Source organism: Mytilus californianus, unplaced genomic scaffold (assembly GCF_021869535.1).
Source record: "Mytilus californianus isolate M0D057914Y unplaced genomic scaffold, xbMytCali1.0.p SCAF_2, whole genome shotgun sequence".
NCBI classification, from domain to species: Eukaryota; Metazoa; Mollusca; class Bivalvia; order Mytilida; family Mytilidae; genus Mytilus; species Mytilus californianus.
Genome location: NW_026262668.1, coordinates 19,366,213 through 19,385,015, shown reverse-complemented (window position 1 = coordinate 19,385,015; position 18,803 = coordinate 19,366,213). Strand labels below are relative to the sequence as shown.

Genomic DNA, 18,803 nt, shown 5'->3' with positions numbered 1-18,803 from the left:
AAAATCAATCCCAGTATTCCCTTTGTGATATGGAACCTTGTGGTACAATGTCAGAGAGATCCATACACTTACACACAAGTTATGTCTGGAAGTTACAAAAATGCTTATTTTTGGCCCCTAATTCCTTAACTGTTGGTACCTTAACCCCCAAAATCAATCCCCACCTTCCTTTTGTGGTATTGAACCTTATGGTAAAATTTCATAGAGATCCATTCACTTAAACTTAAGTTAGAGTGCGAAAACCAATGTGTCTTTGGACGACAACGACGACGATGCCAACGTCATACCAATATACGACCGCAAAATTATAAAAAGGTGAAATTTGATGAATTGTGTCATTAAGCTTGCAATAAAATAACAATGTTGAGTGTTTCTCTTTGGTTTTCAGTTCTTGTATATGAATCAAAGTGAATCTGAACAATCAACTATACAAGTGGTTAAAAATTCGTAAGGGTTCCGCGGAACCCAGTGTCTCGCCTACTTTTGGTGTTAATTGCAGGCTCAACAAAAATGAGGAAAAAAATTAATAAAAATATTCCTCTCTATACTATCTTTTGATTGTAAGTAGCTTGTCCAGGTTTGGTAAAAATCCAGGATAATTTATGAATCTAATGTTTTAAAAACTGAAACTGTAGAATGTATGTAATGTTGACTGGAAGAAAAACTAAGTCCATTTATAAGTAAAATACGGAAAAAATGGAACAAAATTTTATCAAAATTTCCTTCTAGATACTAGCTTTTGATCATAAACAAGCTTCTGTCCAAGTGTGGTAGAAATCCAGGATAGTTTAAGAAAGTTATTAAAATTTTAAAAACTTTAACCACAGAGTGAATGTTATGTTAACTGGCAGAAAAACTAAGTCCATTTATAAGTAAAATATGGAAAAATGGAATTTTTATTTCTACAAAATTTACTTCTGGATACTATCTTATGATCATAAACAAGCTTCTTTCCAAGTTTGGTACAAATCCAAGATAGTTTAAGAAAGTTGTTAAAATTTTAAAAACTTTAACCACAGAGTGAATGTAATGTTTCCCAGGCAGAAAAACTAAGTCCATTTAAAAGTAAAATATGGAAAAATGGATTTTTTTTTACAAAATTTACTTCTGGATACTATCTTATGATCATAAACAAGCTTCTTTCCAAGTTTGGTAGAAATCCAGGATAGTTTAAGAAAGTTATTAAAATTTTAAAAACTTTAACCACAGAGTGAATGTTATGTTAACTGGCAGAAAAACTAAGTCCATTTATAAGTAAAATATGGAAAAATGGAATTTTTATTTCTACAAAATTTACTTCTGGATACTATCTTATGATCATAAACAAGCTTCTTTCCAAGTTTGGTAGAAATCCAGGATAGTTTAAGAAAGTTATTAAAATTTCAAAAACTTTAACCACAGAGTGAATGTAATGTTTCCTGGCAGAAAAACTAAGTCCACTTATAAGTAAAATACGGAAAAAATGGAATTTTTTTTTTACACAATTTACTTTTGAATATAATCTTATGATCATAAACAAGCTTCTGTCCAAGTTTGGTAGAAATCCAGGACAGTTTAAGAAAGTTATTAAAATTTCAAAAACTTTAACCACAGAGTGAATATTTGTGGACGCCGCCGCCGACGGAATGTAGGATCGCTATGTCTCGCTTTTTCGACAAAAGTCGAAGGCTCAACAAAAATGATAATCATAATGTCCTCCCAAGGCCATAAGTAAACAAGACATGATTATGTTGAATGTACATTTGCATAGTCTTTTATTTATAAGTTATATACAAATATACACAATATGCTGTAAATGCACTGATAGCAATATATGTACATCTGGATGGAATGATATTACTCTTATATAAACAAGTCCAAATCGGAATCCACGGAATGATTGGTAAAAATTTATACACTTTTTCATTATGGTGTAAATTCATGTAACTAGAAAGATATATTATTCAACAATGTATTTTGAAAAAAAAACAAGAGCTGAGTTTAAAGTTGTATTCCTGTTTGAAAACTTGACAAGATTTTTATCATATGACTTAAAATTTCTATATTAAGGTAGATGTATATATCATGTATGGTTTTGGTTGAACACAAAAGGTGCCAGTCCTTTATGAAGAAAACAATGTATGAAGTATAGCTGAAAGCTGAAACCAGCAAAAATAAAAATGTTCTATATGATATCAATTGAGACTGGACATCTTAACTATCAAAGGTACTGTTTTCAAAAACAGTAGTAATACTTGTGAGTGCAGGTTTTACACACTTTATAAGAAGTTACAAATTCATAAATCTTACATTCTGTTTCAAGAAACCACACCATGAACATTTTGTGTGACTGCACATAGGTTTAAACAGAAATTTTAATACAATTTTAAGAATTAAAACCATTAAATTACAACCAAGATTATGTATTGTATTTCAAAACCCTAAAGACATCAATGTTTAATTTTACAGTCACAAATAATGTTTCAATTCAACTAATTTGCTACATAGTTTTCCAGTTTTTGGACTTGTTTATTAATAAACATGTTTTAAACAATCCTATCAAGTTTTATACAACCCCAAAATAACAGAGGTATACAATTATCAGGTTTAATTTATTGATATAATCTGGCTAGCCATTCTAATCAAATTAGGTTAATACCAAATTAAAAATAATCATAAATTATTAAAAAGGAACCAACCAATATATATGTTCCTTTCTTCACAGTGAATTAAGGATGTTTGCTCTTCTTTGTTTTTGAATTTTTGCCAGATTTTCGGAATCCTCTGGTTTTATCCATGTATTGCCATTAAAACATTTTGCCCGCTAACCCCTACTTTTCTTTTTATAATTTTATTACGTATAGTTTAAAAAGCCATATTTGAAAATCTTATAAAATCCTTGTTATTTTTTCATAGTTTTTGAAACAAAAAAGCGGCCAATGTAAACAGTATGAAAAATCTAGAGAGAATCATTTCCCGCCAAATATTTAATGACTTATATCTCGAAAACAAGCACATGGACCCTTCATTTTTTTCTGCTTTTATAGTTCCTTTATTTATATACTATCATTTTAAAACAGTCATTTAAAAAGCTTGTTATTCTGAAACAGAGTAGCGAACATCCTTAAGACAAGATTTAACCATAAGTCCCGACCATTTAAGTATAGATGTAAAGGACCACACTTGGCTTTATCCCTGACTTACTGTGTGCAGTGATTTACAGAAGCTTTTGAAAAATGTATACTTCTGCTGAAACCTGAGTAAATGTGACACCTCTTTTAAACATATTGACACTTAAAATAAACTGACCATAATCAATAACATGAGCAAATGATTACCCAATAGGAGTCAACAATAATCTTATTGTAACAGAAATTAAGCACTGTTCTTATAGTTTTATCTTGAACTTTTTCTTCTTTTACTGTAATTTTCAATCCTAGATAGATGGATATAGATTAAGCATGTTGATAATTGATACAGGTATTTCAATAAGGGAGCCTTAGAGCCATTCTTTCACTAAAATTTACCAGTTAAAATAACAAAAATAATAAATTACCAGCTTGTAAGCCATGAACATTTCAGACAACTTAAGATCAATTTTAATAGTAAGATTTTATTATGAAATGAGTCACCTATGCTTATGTCAATTATTGTTTGTTTTAAGTTAGTACATATTTTGACTTGGAAAGATGAGAATCAATGTATGTCTGACAGATAAAAGAATAAAATCCACACTTGATACAGACGATTAAATAATAAATCCAATGGTAAAGAGATCAGCTGATTTTTACGTTAAAATCAGTTTCCTTCTTTGAAATTCAACCAGTTTTTAAGTAAATAAGATATTTTAATAACTGTTGATTAAATGTTATTCATGGGATGTCAATTTTTCATTAAATAAAAACCTGCTAGAATGTAGACCAACAGCTCAAATAAACAAAGAAATGGAAATCAAATATTCCTTCCAAATCTGACTATTACCACTTAAAACTAAATGAAGAAACAATAAAAATGTATAATCCGCTATCAGAAAAAAATCTATGGTCATTTTGTGAAGTTTTTCGTTTTAGTTAAGTTGTGATGTGGCCTTTAAGTATCCATTCAAAATGCATTGTGTTTTATCAGTCAGAATTGATTGATTCATTGTCTAATGCTGTGTCAGCATGTATTGGTTTCTCAGTGAGAAATACATTTTTCCTTTAGTATATAACAAGAAAGTGTGTCCATAGGAACCCATGCCCTGCTTGCACTATCATATTTCCATGTTCAGTGAATGCAAAACCTTGGTCACAACCCTAATCTGGCATATATTTAAAAAAAAAGTTAATATCATAATAAACATGTAAACTGAGCCTCAAGTTGGTTCGACCACAACTTCACAGTAAACTACCTTCATCCGAAACTTTGACCTACATTAAAACAAAAACTTTAACCTGATAATGGGACATGTAGATGAAAAGGCAATCGGAAAGCATAATGTCCCTACTATTGTAGCCTGAGCATAAAAATTACAAATTCATAACAGATTTCATTCCAAATGCATTGCAACTACACAATAAAACAAATCATCAGAATTACACACGTCCTGAATTTCACGTTTTCTTGCACCACAATGTAACAGAGAAAAATTAAAATAGCACTATAAATAAATAACCTATGAATGCAAGGGAGAATAAATGAATCATTCGCAAAATAAAAATCTAATTTAAAATTATGCATTGTAAATATCAAGTACAACCTTAAATCTCCACCAATCAATATAAATACTAGATCCTGTCTGACCAAATACCACTTGCCAATACTGGATCAATTAAAGAGCAATGCTGTAAAGTCATACATAATACAGTTTTATAAGTGTCTTTGTATTATGTGAAAGCTCAACAGGACATTTGGTTTCACATTTATCATAACCCCCCAAAAAGTTAATCTCATGATATTGTGTCAACAGTTGTTTCATCCTTATAATGACAAATTTGACCAATAGGAACGATTTCTAATTATTTTACATGCAATCTTCCAAATTCATATTCATTTGTAACCCTTTACATTTTTATTCCAGGTCTAAGGGAAAACTTGTGATATAAAACTGGAGATTTTTTTCTAAACAACATAAAGGAATGGTATTGAAATGTTTATTCAGAGAAATCTTTTTTCCCCCATTGATATCTTCTGGATTGTTCGAACAGTAACTACAACTCTTAAGAAATAAAAACTTTATATTTCTGAGATTAAAAATAAAAAGTAATCATATCATATCTCCTTATTTTTATAAATTGTTAAAAAAAAATATTTCTCTTGCCATTACTTTAAATTTTTTCATCATTTAACTAGGCTGGCATCAAATTTCAGTAAAATTGTTCTGAATCTTCAATATGAAGCAGGCGCACAATTTATAAAATTTATGACTTATTCTGTTTTTTTTGTTGAGAAATTTATACTTTTAACCATAGGTAAGTTTTAGGGTCATCATACTTATCTTTTTTTCTTATTTGATCAACTTGACACATACTTATCAGATACTGATATATTCATATATGCATGTCATTGATTGCCTTATGTATTGAAAATGTGAAGAAATATACAATTAGAATATTGAAATTTGAAAGGGAATGATCACAAAATACATGTTTGTAATACCTTGTACACAGATAAATAATTAAACATTGACAAAGAAATAGGCTTTCACTTTGACTTTGAGACAGTACAGAAATTCTTTAATGAACATTCATGTAACAATATCCATAAAATCAGCATTAAAATAAACATAGTACATCGCTAAACAAAAAAAATAAGAGCGAAAAATCTACATTGAGAATATCATCCCAAAAGAACACTTCATAACTGTATTGCCTTAAATATTGTTCAATTAAAATAATAGTATCACATTTTAGGAAATAATTACAAGTGCCTATCTCATGAAAGATAAAAAAAAACAAAGTAAAGCTAATTGAAAACATGCTGCATTTCATATTCACCACTCTCAGACTAGACTACTGCATCACCTCCAATATCTCTTACTTATTAAACAATGGAATGATAGTGAGAAATATTTTGTATAACATTTTATAGAATGTTAACAAATGGGTTTACCCTTTATTAAAATAAAAAAGGATGAGATTAATATATTTAAGGGGAGGGGGTGCATTGAGTCAGTGACCAATAATTAAATTTTACCCAAAACAGATATCTATAATTCACCATTCTTTTTATATTTATTTGAATTAAGGTGACTTATTTTTGAAATTTGAGTTTACCATTACTTGTTACCCATACAGAATATGCATTTTACTGCAAATTACTGTGCAATGGAAAATTTTGTTATCCAATTTGATGATAAAAAAAATTTCAACAGAAAAATTGTGTAACCAGAGAGGATTCTGGCATCTAACTTCATACATTACAGAAAAGATGAACATGCACACCTAAGAATCATATTTCAGGAGACAGGCACTTGAATATTCTCAGCACCAATCAGCAATATAATTGAAATCTTTGAACATTGATTGATCATCAGATAAAAGTTCTCGTCTGTCCTTAGCAGGAGTGAGTCTTGGTTGTTCTTGCGTAAATTCCTCATCAAAATTGCTTACATCTTCTGCAGTTTTCTGTAACATATAATGAAAATGTACCAAGAGAATGGATGCTGCTTTTAAAAATAATTATGTTTAAGTGCCAATCTGCCTCAGAATCAGGAAGTGGTGAAAACATGACAAACAAAAACCCACTCAAGTTGACATTAATTTATGTTCAAATTGTATAATGATGCACGAATATAACATTCGTTTCCTTTTCCTGTTCTGGTAATTCAAGGTATAATTTGGTTGAAATGCACTAGAAATTAACAATTAAGGGGAGCTAACTCTGTAATTTGCTATCATTCTAACCAAAAGTTATCTAGAGATTTCTCGAATTACCAGACACGCAGAAACAAAAGAAATACCATTTCTAACTCAGGATGACGGTAACTTCAAAATATGATGGTTAGGTCGGTGGGTTTTTTTTGGCAATGTTTTGAAATTTTTCTAAAATTGCCCAATTCTTACAAAGACTGGCACTTAAGTTATCAATCAAGATATGAATATTTTTAGTATGAACAGAAATGCAATGATGGTCATAAGATAGCTGACAAGCTGAGTCTGGAAGGTTTTAGGTTTGATTCAAAGCCCTGTCAAACATTTACTATGGAATTTTATTTGCCGCCTAGCACACAAATACCTATACATTAATATGAAAAGACTGAAGAGAGTAGATCAATGTGTCCCTGTCACAATCATGGCAGGGCAAACAAATGTATTACTCAAATACAACTTATCATACTTACAACTGTTGGAGTAAATGGAGGCTTAACTTTCTTCATAAGTAGGTCATCCCAATTCAAATTCTGAAGAAGCAAAAATATTATCAATAAAAAATGTCCAAGTCATATTCTATCAATACAATCTGATGCAAATAAGAACCAGTAAAAATAAAGTAATCATAGCATTCCTTTACAAATTGCTGACATTCCAAACAACTTTCAAAAGTAATGGCAATGGAACTGTATAATATTGTAAATCTGAAGTTTGGTGACTCCAAGAATATAACCCCCGCCCCCAAAAAATAGTACTATTTTTCCTTTTTTGCTTTTTACACTTGCAGGAAAATATTGTTAGAATTTTCAAATTACTTATTTTGCATTGAATTACATAGGCGTAGCATGCCCAAAAACAATGGTACGGTTTCGGCAAATTAGACAATTAGCATTACGGCAGGGGGTATGGGGGCTGCTCAAGGCACCCAGAAGGTCTGGGGTTAATAGCGTTAAAATCCTGCATTCTAGGTGTTACCTGGCACTAAAAATTGTTTTTGAAAAGCAGCATTTTTTACTCGACAACTTGAAAAAAAAATCAAATATGAATGTGTGTGTTCCCATCACTTGTGGGTTTAGTAGTTTGTTTTCCTTTTTTGTGTAATTTACATAACAAGATCGGTGAATGAGAACAACATTGACATATTATACCTCGCCACTTCACCACAAATCATTGCGCAAAGTGCATGCTTTATAAGAGATTTCTGTCAGTTTATTTGTTATAAAATTTTAGTATTTTAAAAAAATAAAACAATACACTGGGGTAGGCTGCAGCCGACCCAGAAACAACGATGTAAGTTGGTTCAGAGGAATGCACTCCATTCTAGACTCCATAACACACAAAAAAACTAAAATTGAAAACAATACAAGAAAAACAAAGGCCAGAGGTTCCTAACTTGGGACCGGCGCAAAATTGCAGCGGGGTTAACATGTTTTAATGTGAACTTTAAAGACAACCACTTAAGTTGACACTAGGGGGGGGTCGTCTTGACCTTGTAGGATATGATTTTTGAAAATCATGCAGCGACTGTCAAGATGAAATAAAGCACTGTGTTTCTTGATAATTTGTATCTTGTCTATATGTATTGTGTACGATTTTGGCATATGCACATTTAGTCGAGAGCTTGTCGCAATTACCGTGATTTTTTGGACAGCAGGTGTCTTGCAAGAAGGACCGGCTTACCCTTCAGGAGCACATGAGGTCGCACCTTTTTTTTCGGGGTCTGTGTTTCTTATTTGTTTTTAGTTTTAATGTTGAATGGTGTTGTTTGTCTTTGTGTGTCTTATTTGATTCCTGGTTTGTCTTTTGTCCATTGATCGCGATTCTTTTTTGGATAGCGCTTCGGTTGTCAACTCTTCTTTTTACTCCATTACACCTTTTTAACAGTTTGGTGGCTTTTTATTTTCCTGATTGAAAACTTTATTACATAAGAAATCAGATTTCCGATTTCAAAGGACTAATCATTTTTACCGGTAGTGTTTTGGGGAGCTCCTTATCTCTAATTTTACTTCGATGAAAAATGCCAAAATCACCCTTGCAAAAAGGAAAACTTTTCTTCATGTTAGAATAATAAGGAATGTTATTCCTTCCTCTTGTCTATTTTTATTATAAGTTTACCCCTATCCAAAACAAACCTTGATACCCCCCAAGAAATGGGAAGCCCCCCCCCCCCCCCCTCCCCTCTTTTCCACCTTTGTTGGTAAAAAAAACATGTAGCTTGCTTTTAAGGGTGCATCTATTCTTGACCAGCAACGGTATCGTGATTTTTATCGCGACATTCGCTTTATTAAAATCAATATTTAAATGACCAGAATAGTGATAATCATAAATACAATGCACTTTCTACAGAAATTCTACACCATTCCTACAGTTTTCCTAAATTATTGAAATGATCAATGGAAAGAGTAAATCGACGGTCTCGCGAAAAACTGCCGCCCGGTGAAGTATAGATTTTTTTTCAACATGTAAAATAATGGTGATTTATGCTCAGGGTTTATGCATATGTTACGGAAGGGCACAGTGCAGAAAGGGGTAGGAAGGGACCTTATCCCCAAATCCCGAATTAAAAAACATGACATGTCGAAGTCCCGAACAAAACCAATCCCGAATTCATTAAAAGAAAAACTGCTGGCTTCTTCGATCGTGAAAATGTTTCCAAGCTGAAGCGTTAAACTTAAAGAACTAGCAACTTTTGTGGAGATTTGCCCAATTAACTGGCGATTGTTGTTGGCTATTGCATTCTTCAGATTATCCATCATGGTATTTCAGTTTATTCAGTATGTGTCAGATTAGAGCATGAACCAATGACAACACCAAACAGCATCCATAACAAAAGCATGATTCTGATTAATTAATAATTAATTGCTAATCAATAAACCGATTACGGTACTGCTGTAACGTACGTTGACATTGCTCTGTACTTTTATCGTTGAGAGACGTTTTTTCTTTTTAATGAAAACAGGCAGGGGTAAATGTAAAACATTTATTGTATGGAAGTTTGCATAATATTCTTACATATTTTTTTTTTTGGTACGGTTTTCTGTACCTGCAGTTAAAATTGGTACGGTCGGAACCGTACCAACCGTACCGTGTGCTACGGCAGTGAATTAAATATCTAACTATCAGGAACTTACCCTAAAAAATGCTTGTTTCTTTACATCTTCAGCATCACGTTCACTTGAGCCAAGACGTCGGTCAGGATTTCGTCTCAGTAGCTAAAAAGCATAATAATTTAACAGTTACAGCTAATTTATTCAACAGATAAGACATGACATCAATTGTATAAAGCTTAACATTTAATAGTAAACACAGTGAGTGTGCAATATATCTGTCTCCCTCCTTTTGACATCAAAAGAGTTCTGAACTGCATGATAACTCTTCAAATAAATAAAAATAGGGAAGCTTGTTTTCACTAGTTGTATGACTATTGTATAATTTTATTTGAATAGGTGTAAGTTTATTGAACTTTTTGTGCAAGACAAACACAACATTGGGCCACACCAAATTATTGTCTTGTTTGTCAAAATTTTCCAACTTCCTTTTTTCTTCTTATTGTTTCAGAATTTTTTCCCAGCAGGTTGCTGGATGTTAGTTTACAAAAAACATTTCCGGTGTGAATCAATTTGAGATTTTTGAGTTGACATCGTACAAATTCGACTCAAATTAGTGAGTTTTATAAACCATGTCTATTAGCTTGGCAAAAATTGTAATTGGATATCCTACATAATCATATTTTGCCTTACTATTAGGACAACTTCCTGAAAGACCCCTTTTGCATTAACCATAATATCTTGGTGTAAATTATAGATACACCCAATCCAGGTAACGCTCTCATGAAAGTGTCTTATACTCAAATGTTAAGGCTTTTCCAGAATATATTGAATGGGGGGGGGGAGGGGTCGGACAGCACTTTTATTAAGACTTGATGGGTGGTGGTTATTTTAGACAGATAGCCTCAACAATTACATGAAATAATCAATAAAAATTTTATGCATGGTTGGGTTTAATAAAAAGTGCCTTCCAACCCCCCATACATTTATTTCTGGAAAAGCCCTAAGTGATAAGTGATATGTGGATAAATGACAAATAAATAAAAGATTCAAAGGTATCCTTGCTTGTCATTTATACATGCATCACTTAACAATTCATCTAATGAAGATAATATACAAACCCTTCTCATTATTGCAATGGCTTCTGTAGACAAGAACCTTGGATACCGGACCTCTTCATTAACAATACTGTCAAACACTTCCTCCTCATCATCACCAGGGAATGGAGACTAAAAAACATTTACAACACATCAAATCAATTAAAACCAAATTCTTCAGCTTCTATATTCCATGAAAATTGTCTTCCAATACTTTTACCCAACACAGAATGATGACTTCTTTTTTATTTATTTTTTTTTAAGGGGAGAGGGACGGAGGGACTTCATTAAATTTAAGACAATGTTTTCCTTTGTGTACAAGCATTGGCACTTTCATATCAGATTTTATTTGAATATGTAAAGGAAACAACTCATTCATTTTGAGAATTCTAGTTTATACAAAATTTCTAGAATACAAATCAGTTATTAATAGAGTAAAGTGTATTGATACACTCTTCAAAATGTAAACTCAAGGGGAGGGTTGGGCACCCGCTATTAAACATGTTTAACCCCGCCACATTCTTTATTTGCCTGTCTCAAGTCAGGAGCCTGTAATTCAGTGGTTGTCGTAGGTTCATGTCTGTCATATTTGTTTTTTTGTAAATTGTTTTGTTATAAATTAGGCCTTTAGTTTCCTCAATTGGATATATATTTTTTTATGTCTGGGCCTTTAATAGCCTAAACGGTATGGGTTTTTCTCATTGTTGAAGGCCGTACGGTTGGTTATAATTGCTTACATCCACTTCATTTGAACTTTGGTGGATAGTTGTCTCATTGGCAATCATACTACATCTCTTTATTTTTATATCAATACTATCATGATGACCATCCTGCCAGTAACAAACTTTCTTGACCATCCAGACACTGTTTTCCTGAAATCATTTCATCACAATAACTTATATTTACTTTTCATAAACTAACTGTTTGTTCTGCACTTCATGACTTCATTATCCTTTTTGAAGAATTATACAAGTTTTTAACAATTGTTCGACATTTTGTTAACCTGTAACAATAAATACACAAACATAACTGACACTAAGTACAAGTTATTTAATTTATTATAAATCTTAATATCAGACTCACCTCACCCACTAACATTTCAAATACTAATACACCTAATCCCCACCAATCAACCGAACGTGTATATGAGGTTTCCGTTAAAACTTCTGGGGCAAGAAATTCCGGCGTTCCACAAAATGTACTAGTTCTATCACTATAACCCATACTTTCTTTACATAGTCCAAAATCGGCTATTTTTAAAAATCCTTCTTTATCCAGAAGTAAATTGTCAAGTTTAAGGTCTCTGAAATTGAAGAATAATTTACAATTAAGATTTGAAATGGTTTTAATGTGTTTTAGTACATAATAATAACATGCAGTCATAAAAATCAACAATATTGAAATTCATTTCATTCAACTATCAGGTAGATTCAAATTATATAAATTAGATGCAAGTAAAACCTAAATTAGTGAAATAACTATATATTCAACTTAGAGTGTGGACACCTGTACACTTTTTTTACTTAACATAATTGTTAAGATTACAAATAAAGAGCTGGGCCATGAGCGCATGATATGCCCGTTGCTTTTTCAAAGAATAAAGTTCCATAACCCCTCAGTGTCATATCAGAAATTTAAAAAAAAACTAAAGGGAGGTTATTTTAAGAGAGATAAACCAGTCACCAAATGTTTCATGAAAACTTCTCAAAGCACTTTTGAGTTATTGTCTGAAAATTGGAAAATCACCCCTTTTTTTAGGAATAAAATCCCATAACTTGGAAATATAAAATCGAAAATTTATAAAAATCAAAAGGGAGCTTACATCAATAGATATAAACAATTCACCAAAGTTTCATGAAAACTGCTCATGGCATTTTTGAGTTATTGTCCGAAAACAGGAAAATCCCCCATTTTGAATGAATAAAACCCCATAACTCGGAAATGTAAAATCTAAAATTTATAAAAATCGAAAGGGAGCTCACGTCAATAGATATAAACAATTCACCAAAGTTTCATGTAAATTGGTTAAAGCGTTTTTGAGTTATTGCCCAACATGTTGACGATGGAAGGACAACAGTATGCCGTATTATGTCCCGTAAACAGGCGTATAAAAACTATCAATATCAAATGCTTAATGAGAATGCTATATCATTAAGGTGAGATCTCTATTAAAAACATTAAAAGATTTCTGTTGTTGGTTCTGCAAAGCCTTAAAGTCATATGAAAAGATTTACTGATGATTATAATATTAAGAAAATAAATGGGGAATGTGTCCATGGGACACAGATGATGCCCCCGCTTGCATATAACGTTATAAAGGGACATTACTCAAGAACAATTAAAGTGACACTACCAAAATTCAAACTTGATCTGAGTTTTGTGGTAATAAGCATTGTGTTTAAGTTTCATAACATTTGGTAGAGGCAAACTTGAGTTAGAGAACGGAAACGAAAAAACTCAGCAACTTTTCCATTTGTAAAGGAGCATAACTCTAGAACGGTAAAAGTGATGCCACTAAAATTCAAACTTGATCCGAGTTTTGTGGTAATTAGCATTGTGTATAAGTTGCATAACATTTGGTTGAGGCAAACTAATGTTAGAGAGAACGGAATCCAATTTCCAGACATACGGACAAGGGTAAAACTTAATGCCCCCTCCGCTACGGCAGGGGCATAATTATTGAACCATTTCATGCACATATACTAAACTAATTCATTGTTGAAGGCCGTACAGTGACCTATAGTTGTTAACTACGTCATTTGGTCTCTGGTGGAGAGCTGACTTATTGGCAATCAAACCACATCTTCTTATTTTTATACATATATACTAAACTAAGTCCTCTATGCACATTTTCAAAATTTATTAAGAATCCATAACTTATAATCGACAAAAAATAGACCATTTAGTGGTTGTCGATGCAAAACTTTGGCTGCTAATTAACTTTCGTGTTTTGTAGCCTAAGTTTACCGAATCATGAAATTGATAAACAATGAACACGGAATCATTGAGCATGTGAAAAGTAAGTGAAATAAATAGCACTACAATAATTCAATAGCAGTAAATTTCTGAAGATTTGGATAAAAGAAACGATTAAAATATATTAATCATATTCATTTTGTTGGGTAAAATAAGAAGGATCAAACGACTGTTATCAGATGAAAAAGAATGTGCTGAATGGTTGACTATTCAATGAACTGAAATGTCCAATATATTTATATGCAAGGCTCTGCATTGCAGCTGGGGACAACAAACCATTAAAGAACCTTTAGTGAGCAGCAAGCTGACATACTACATGTACATCACACTTAGACTCACCTATACACAATATAGCTCACATACTACAACACACTTAGACTCACCTAAACACAATATAGCTCACATACTACAGCACACTTAGACTCACCTATACACAATATAGCTCACATACTACAGCACACTTAGACTCACCTATACACAATATAGCTCACATACTACACCACACTTAGACTCACCTATACACAATATTATGCTCATGTAGATACTGTAATCCTAATACAACACAACCAGCGTAAAATACAGTCCGTGGTTCAGAAAACACATCTGTGTGAATGTGCATCATTAAATCTCCACCACAGGCATATTCCATCACAAATATCACATGCTCCTGAAAACAGTACAGGAATAAATATTAGTTAAATATCTTGATTCCAACACAGTTATACTCATCAACAAAAAGAATGTTCTGCATTACAAATATTAACCAAGGAATTGTATGACTAATAGATATGACAAAGTTGTAGTGTCAACTTTAAAGGATTTTCAATTTCAATGATAAAAAAAAGAAAATGAAATCTCACAGTAATGAGCTTAAGGAAATGGAAACCATAGATGTAGAGTTTTATTACCTAGTATCTACAACCATGCAAATTTGAGATAAACCTAAGTTGAATTTCAGAGAATTGATTAAAGCTTAAGGCAAGTAATCCTGATTATTTTTTAATAAAACCATTTTATATAAAAAAAAAATCCATTTCAAAGAACAAACAATAGTCAACTTACATTAGTTTGGAAGCAAGCAAATAAGTTAACAAGAAACGGATGTCTCATGGAATTTATAACTTCAAATATTCGTTTCTCCGACATTAAACTTTCCACTTCATCCCTTGCTATAATTTCTGCTTTCTTTAAAGCTTTTAATGCAAAAAATTCTTTAGTATTTCTATATTCTGCTAAAATAACCTAAAAAAGAAAAAGAAAATTTTCAAGTTATTTAATAATTAGCCAAACAATGTTTTTGGTTAGATCTTTCAAGAAATATAATTCTCCATAAACCTGATGAAAGTATAATGAAGTTATCCATTTAATTTACTGAATTAATTTGATGATCAATCCGTCTTCTGAATCATATTACAAAGTAAGTTTGCATCTCAGACAAAGAACTAATATATGCTATGATATGTTTACTTTTCTGGAGAAATTCCTGTGAATTTGCTTCATATACATTTACAACACATTTTCATCATGTGTGTTTAATATAATGAAGATATTGTAATTCAAACAGGAAAAATTGGTGGTATTTATGATGTATGATATAGTTCTACTTAAAAGATTTTTTTATGTAAAAACAAAATAAATGTTTACACACACCATTCATGATATAGTGTGACAATGAAACTTTTCAATTTTCATTGTGTTGTTGGGTTGCTGTCTCATTGACATAAAACAAACTTCTCATGTTTTATTGAGTAGTACAGTTGCTGTCTAATCATCTTATGTTTAATTGAGTTGTAGGGTTGCTGTCTAAACTTCTCATGTTTTATTGAGTTGTAGGGTTGCTGTCTAAATGTCTAATGTTTTATTGAGTTGTAGGGTTGCTGTCTAAACATCTCATATTTTATTGAGTTGTAAGGTTGCTGTCTAAACTTCTCATGCTGATATCGTTATTTAAAATAATAATCCATTTTCTACATAATAAATAGAATTTGTCTATTATCATATTAATCTCATTCTCAATAATCTTTAGGACAAGCACAATTTTTTTTTTAAGATATCTTATCAATATTCTTTTTTTTTAAAACAGCAAATTTAATAAAAATTATTATAACTTTCTGATAGGAAATAATACATTATTATACAATACCTCATTTTTAGCAATGTTTGAATGCATCTTACAAACATATAATGAAACAAATGAGGGCTGTTCCTTTGAAATGTAAAAAAAAAAAAGCTGGATTGTACTCTAAAATCCTTGCTATAATGGGAGAGGGAGGGTTGATGTCTTCAAACATGTTTAACCCTGCCACATTCTGTATGTGCCTGTCATAAGTCAGGAGCCTGTAATTCAGTGGTTGTCGTTAGTTGCTGAATATCATATTTGTTTTTCGTTCATTTTGTACATAAATTAGGCAGTTGGTTTTCTTGTTTAAATTGTTTTACATTTTTCATTTCAGAGCCTTTTATACATGTAGCTCACTATGCAGTATTGGTTTTGCTCATTGTTGAAGGCCGTACAGTGACCTATAGTTATTGACTTCTATGTCATTTGGTCTCTAGTGGAGTGTTGTCTCATTGGCAATCATACCACATCTTCTTATTTTATAATGGTCACTTTCAAAATAAAAACTCAAAAATTTGATGTTTCCATGATTGAAAAGTGCCTACCCTGGTTACCTACATACCTCAAATGGAACAGTCCAACACAACAGTAACACAACTTCTCATTAGTTGAATGAACTGTGTAACTCACTTTACTTATCTTGTATATTAAACTGACTGGACCTAATACACTCCATCATCATATTGTGTATACAATTTACTCACTTTTCCAAAATGCCCTCTACCTAATACACTAACAGCCCTAAATTCATCCATCTGTACATGTTGATCAGAGAAACTAAAAAATACGAAGCAATACCAGGATGTTACATCATGACCTTGGTAAATTTTGCCTCTATTTGGCAACTTTAGAAATGGTATCCAATATATTGATTTCAGTATTATGTGAATATTTGAACACAATCTGTCATACTTTATTGATATTCAACAAATTTGGACACTTCCTGCTATGACAAAGGAAAGGTGATACCGATACATCTAATGGAGAATTATATAAGATGAAGATTTGTTTAATTTTGTCAGTGTTCTCCCCAGGCCCTTAAAGGACCGCGGGCCCGCGATGTATAATTTTTTACCGTGGTGGTATCGTTCTTACCGCGATGTATAATTTTTCTCCGTGGTGCTAAAATTTTCAGTTAAAAAATCGTAAATCGGTAAAGTTTTAAACGACTTGTTAAATCTTTTCCGTGCGGTATAAAATTCCATGTGAAATTTGACCAGCTCAAACCAGTTCAACACAGATTGTTTACACCACATGATCGATTTACCTTATGAGGTTAACCTTGTTGATTAGATTTAATCGATGTAATTAACACTTGTAACATGATTCTTTTGTGTTTTAATTAAGAGTTCATAACTTTATGATCACAGATAACTATTTTATGGCTTCACTCTCCACCCAAGCACTGACCTGTGACAAGTCGGCAAATACTTTGTACACAAACAGTGTCTTGACCCGAAAGGTACATTTTTTGTACATCATAATGGTGGCTCATTACGTATAATGGACAACTATACATTTCCCAATTCTTATATTATAGTATTATATGTCTCTGATTAAACCATGGCCAATATTATCTTTAATTATGACATAGTTATTGCATGATAGTCAGGTTTCAAACTGTAGTATCTGTCTGTACATATCACATGACCCAGTTAGATCACGTAGAATATTCAAGTTTATTTACAATTAATTGCAATCTATTATATTTTATAAATAAAATGCATGACTGTACCTTCAAACTGGATATCTTTATCCATAATTAATGAATAACAGAAGTAATCTTGCAAATTTTATCCATAAACACATGTTAAATCTATTTATATCTACTTCCTGTCATTTAGGTGGGAAAATAGGGAGACTTAGTTGTTGACATTGAATATAGTTACTTATAGATATATAGACCAAAGATAAATTTATAGATTTAGGAATTATTTTTAAATGGTTCATGACAAATAAAGATTTAGAATTTAGGGCAGTATTAAGTCTGTATCTATGTTTGATTATCACCAAAGACAAGAAAGGTTAATATTTACATGAAATCTATGGCAAAATGTTCTAAAATTTATGAAAAATTTCTTTTTATTAAAATCTAAGATAGAAACTGGTTCAAATAATAAAACAATATTTGCAACTGTTCTTGTTAATTTTATGTCTTCTTATGACAGGAATCCTTTCACATACAACAACTTTTTTTCAAGAAACTAGAAAGTTTTTTTAAATTGAACATTTTTGTTCTCTTTTGAATGATATTTTATTTTTATTGATTTTGGATCTTATAAAAGATTTAATTACTTTAAATTCAGATGAATATTTTATTATGAATCATAATTTATTTATTTAAAAAAAATATTAAAGTATACAAACTGTTTTTTTATTTACTTCTTTTTTACCAATAATTTTCTGAATCAATGTCTACATAACACAGTACCACAGTGTTAAAACAAAACAAGAGACATAAAAACTACAGTAACTAGAGCTAAGCGACTTGACGCGATACAACTGATTGCATGAAATATTTCACCAAGAAGTCCACACGTGTTACCCTGGTGCTATCCAAAAATCCTGGGGAGAACACTGTTTGTGGAACCTTGATTTTATACTTTCAACAAATAGCTGTCCTTCAATACATTATCCTGTACATTTCTTTTAATCATCACTTGTGAATTCTAAATCTATTGAATCAACAAAAAAAAACAGATAAAAAAAACAACACCTGCATTAAATAATTGTC

General features: G+C 31.5%; 1 protein-coding gene across 2 annotated transcripts in view; it reads right to left on the bottom strand.

Moving 5' to 3' along the window:
• Window positions 1-1,725: 1,725 nt before the first annotated feature.
• Window positions 1,726-18,803, bottom strand: part of LOC127729428 (serine/threonine-protein kinase N2-like) — a 38,404-nt gene continuing 21,326 nt past the window's right edge. For both annotated transcript variants that reach the window (XM_052237254.1, XM_052237255.1), the window contains exons 14-21: window positions 16,774-16,846; window positions 15,013-15,192; window positions 14,466-14,617; window positions 12,058-12,277; window positions 10,999-11,106; window positions 9,962-10,042; window positions 7,301-7,360; window positions 1,726-6,584 (exon numbers count right to left, since the gene is read on the bottom strand). In XM_052237254.1, coding sequence (XP_052093214.1) covers window positions 6,441-6,584; window positions 7,301-7,360; window positions 9,962-10,042; window positions 10,999-11,106; window positions 12,058-12,277; window positions 14,466-14,617; window positions 15,013-15,192; window positions 16,774-16,846 — 1,018 coding nt within the window. In that variant the 3' untranslated portion in view covers window positions 1,726-6,440. The remainder of the gene's footprint in view (window positions 6,585-7,300; window positions 7,361-9,961; window positions 10,043-10,998; window positions 11,107-12,057; window positions 12,278-14,465; window positions 14,618-15,012; window positions 15,193-16,773; window positions 16,847-18,803) is intronic.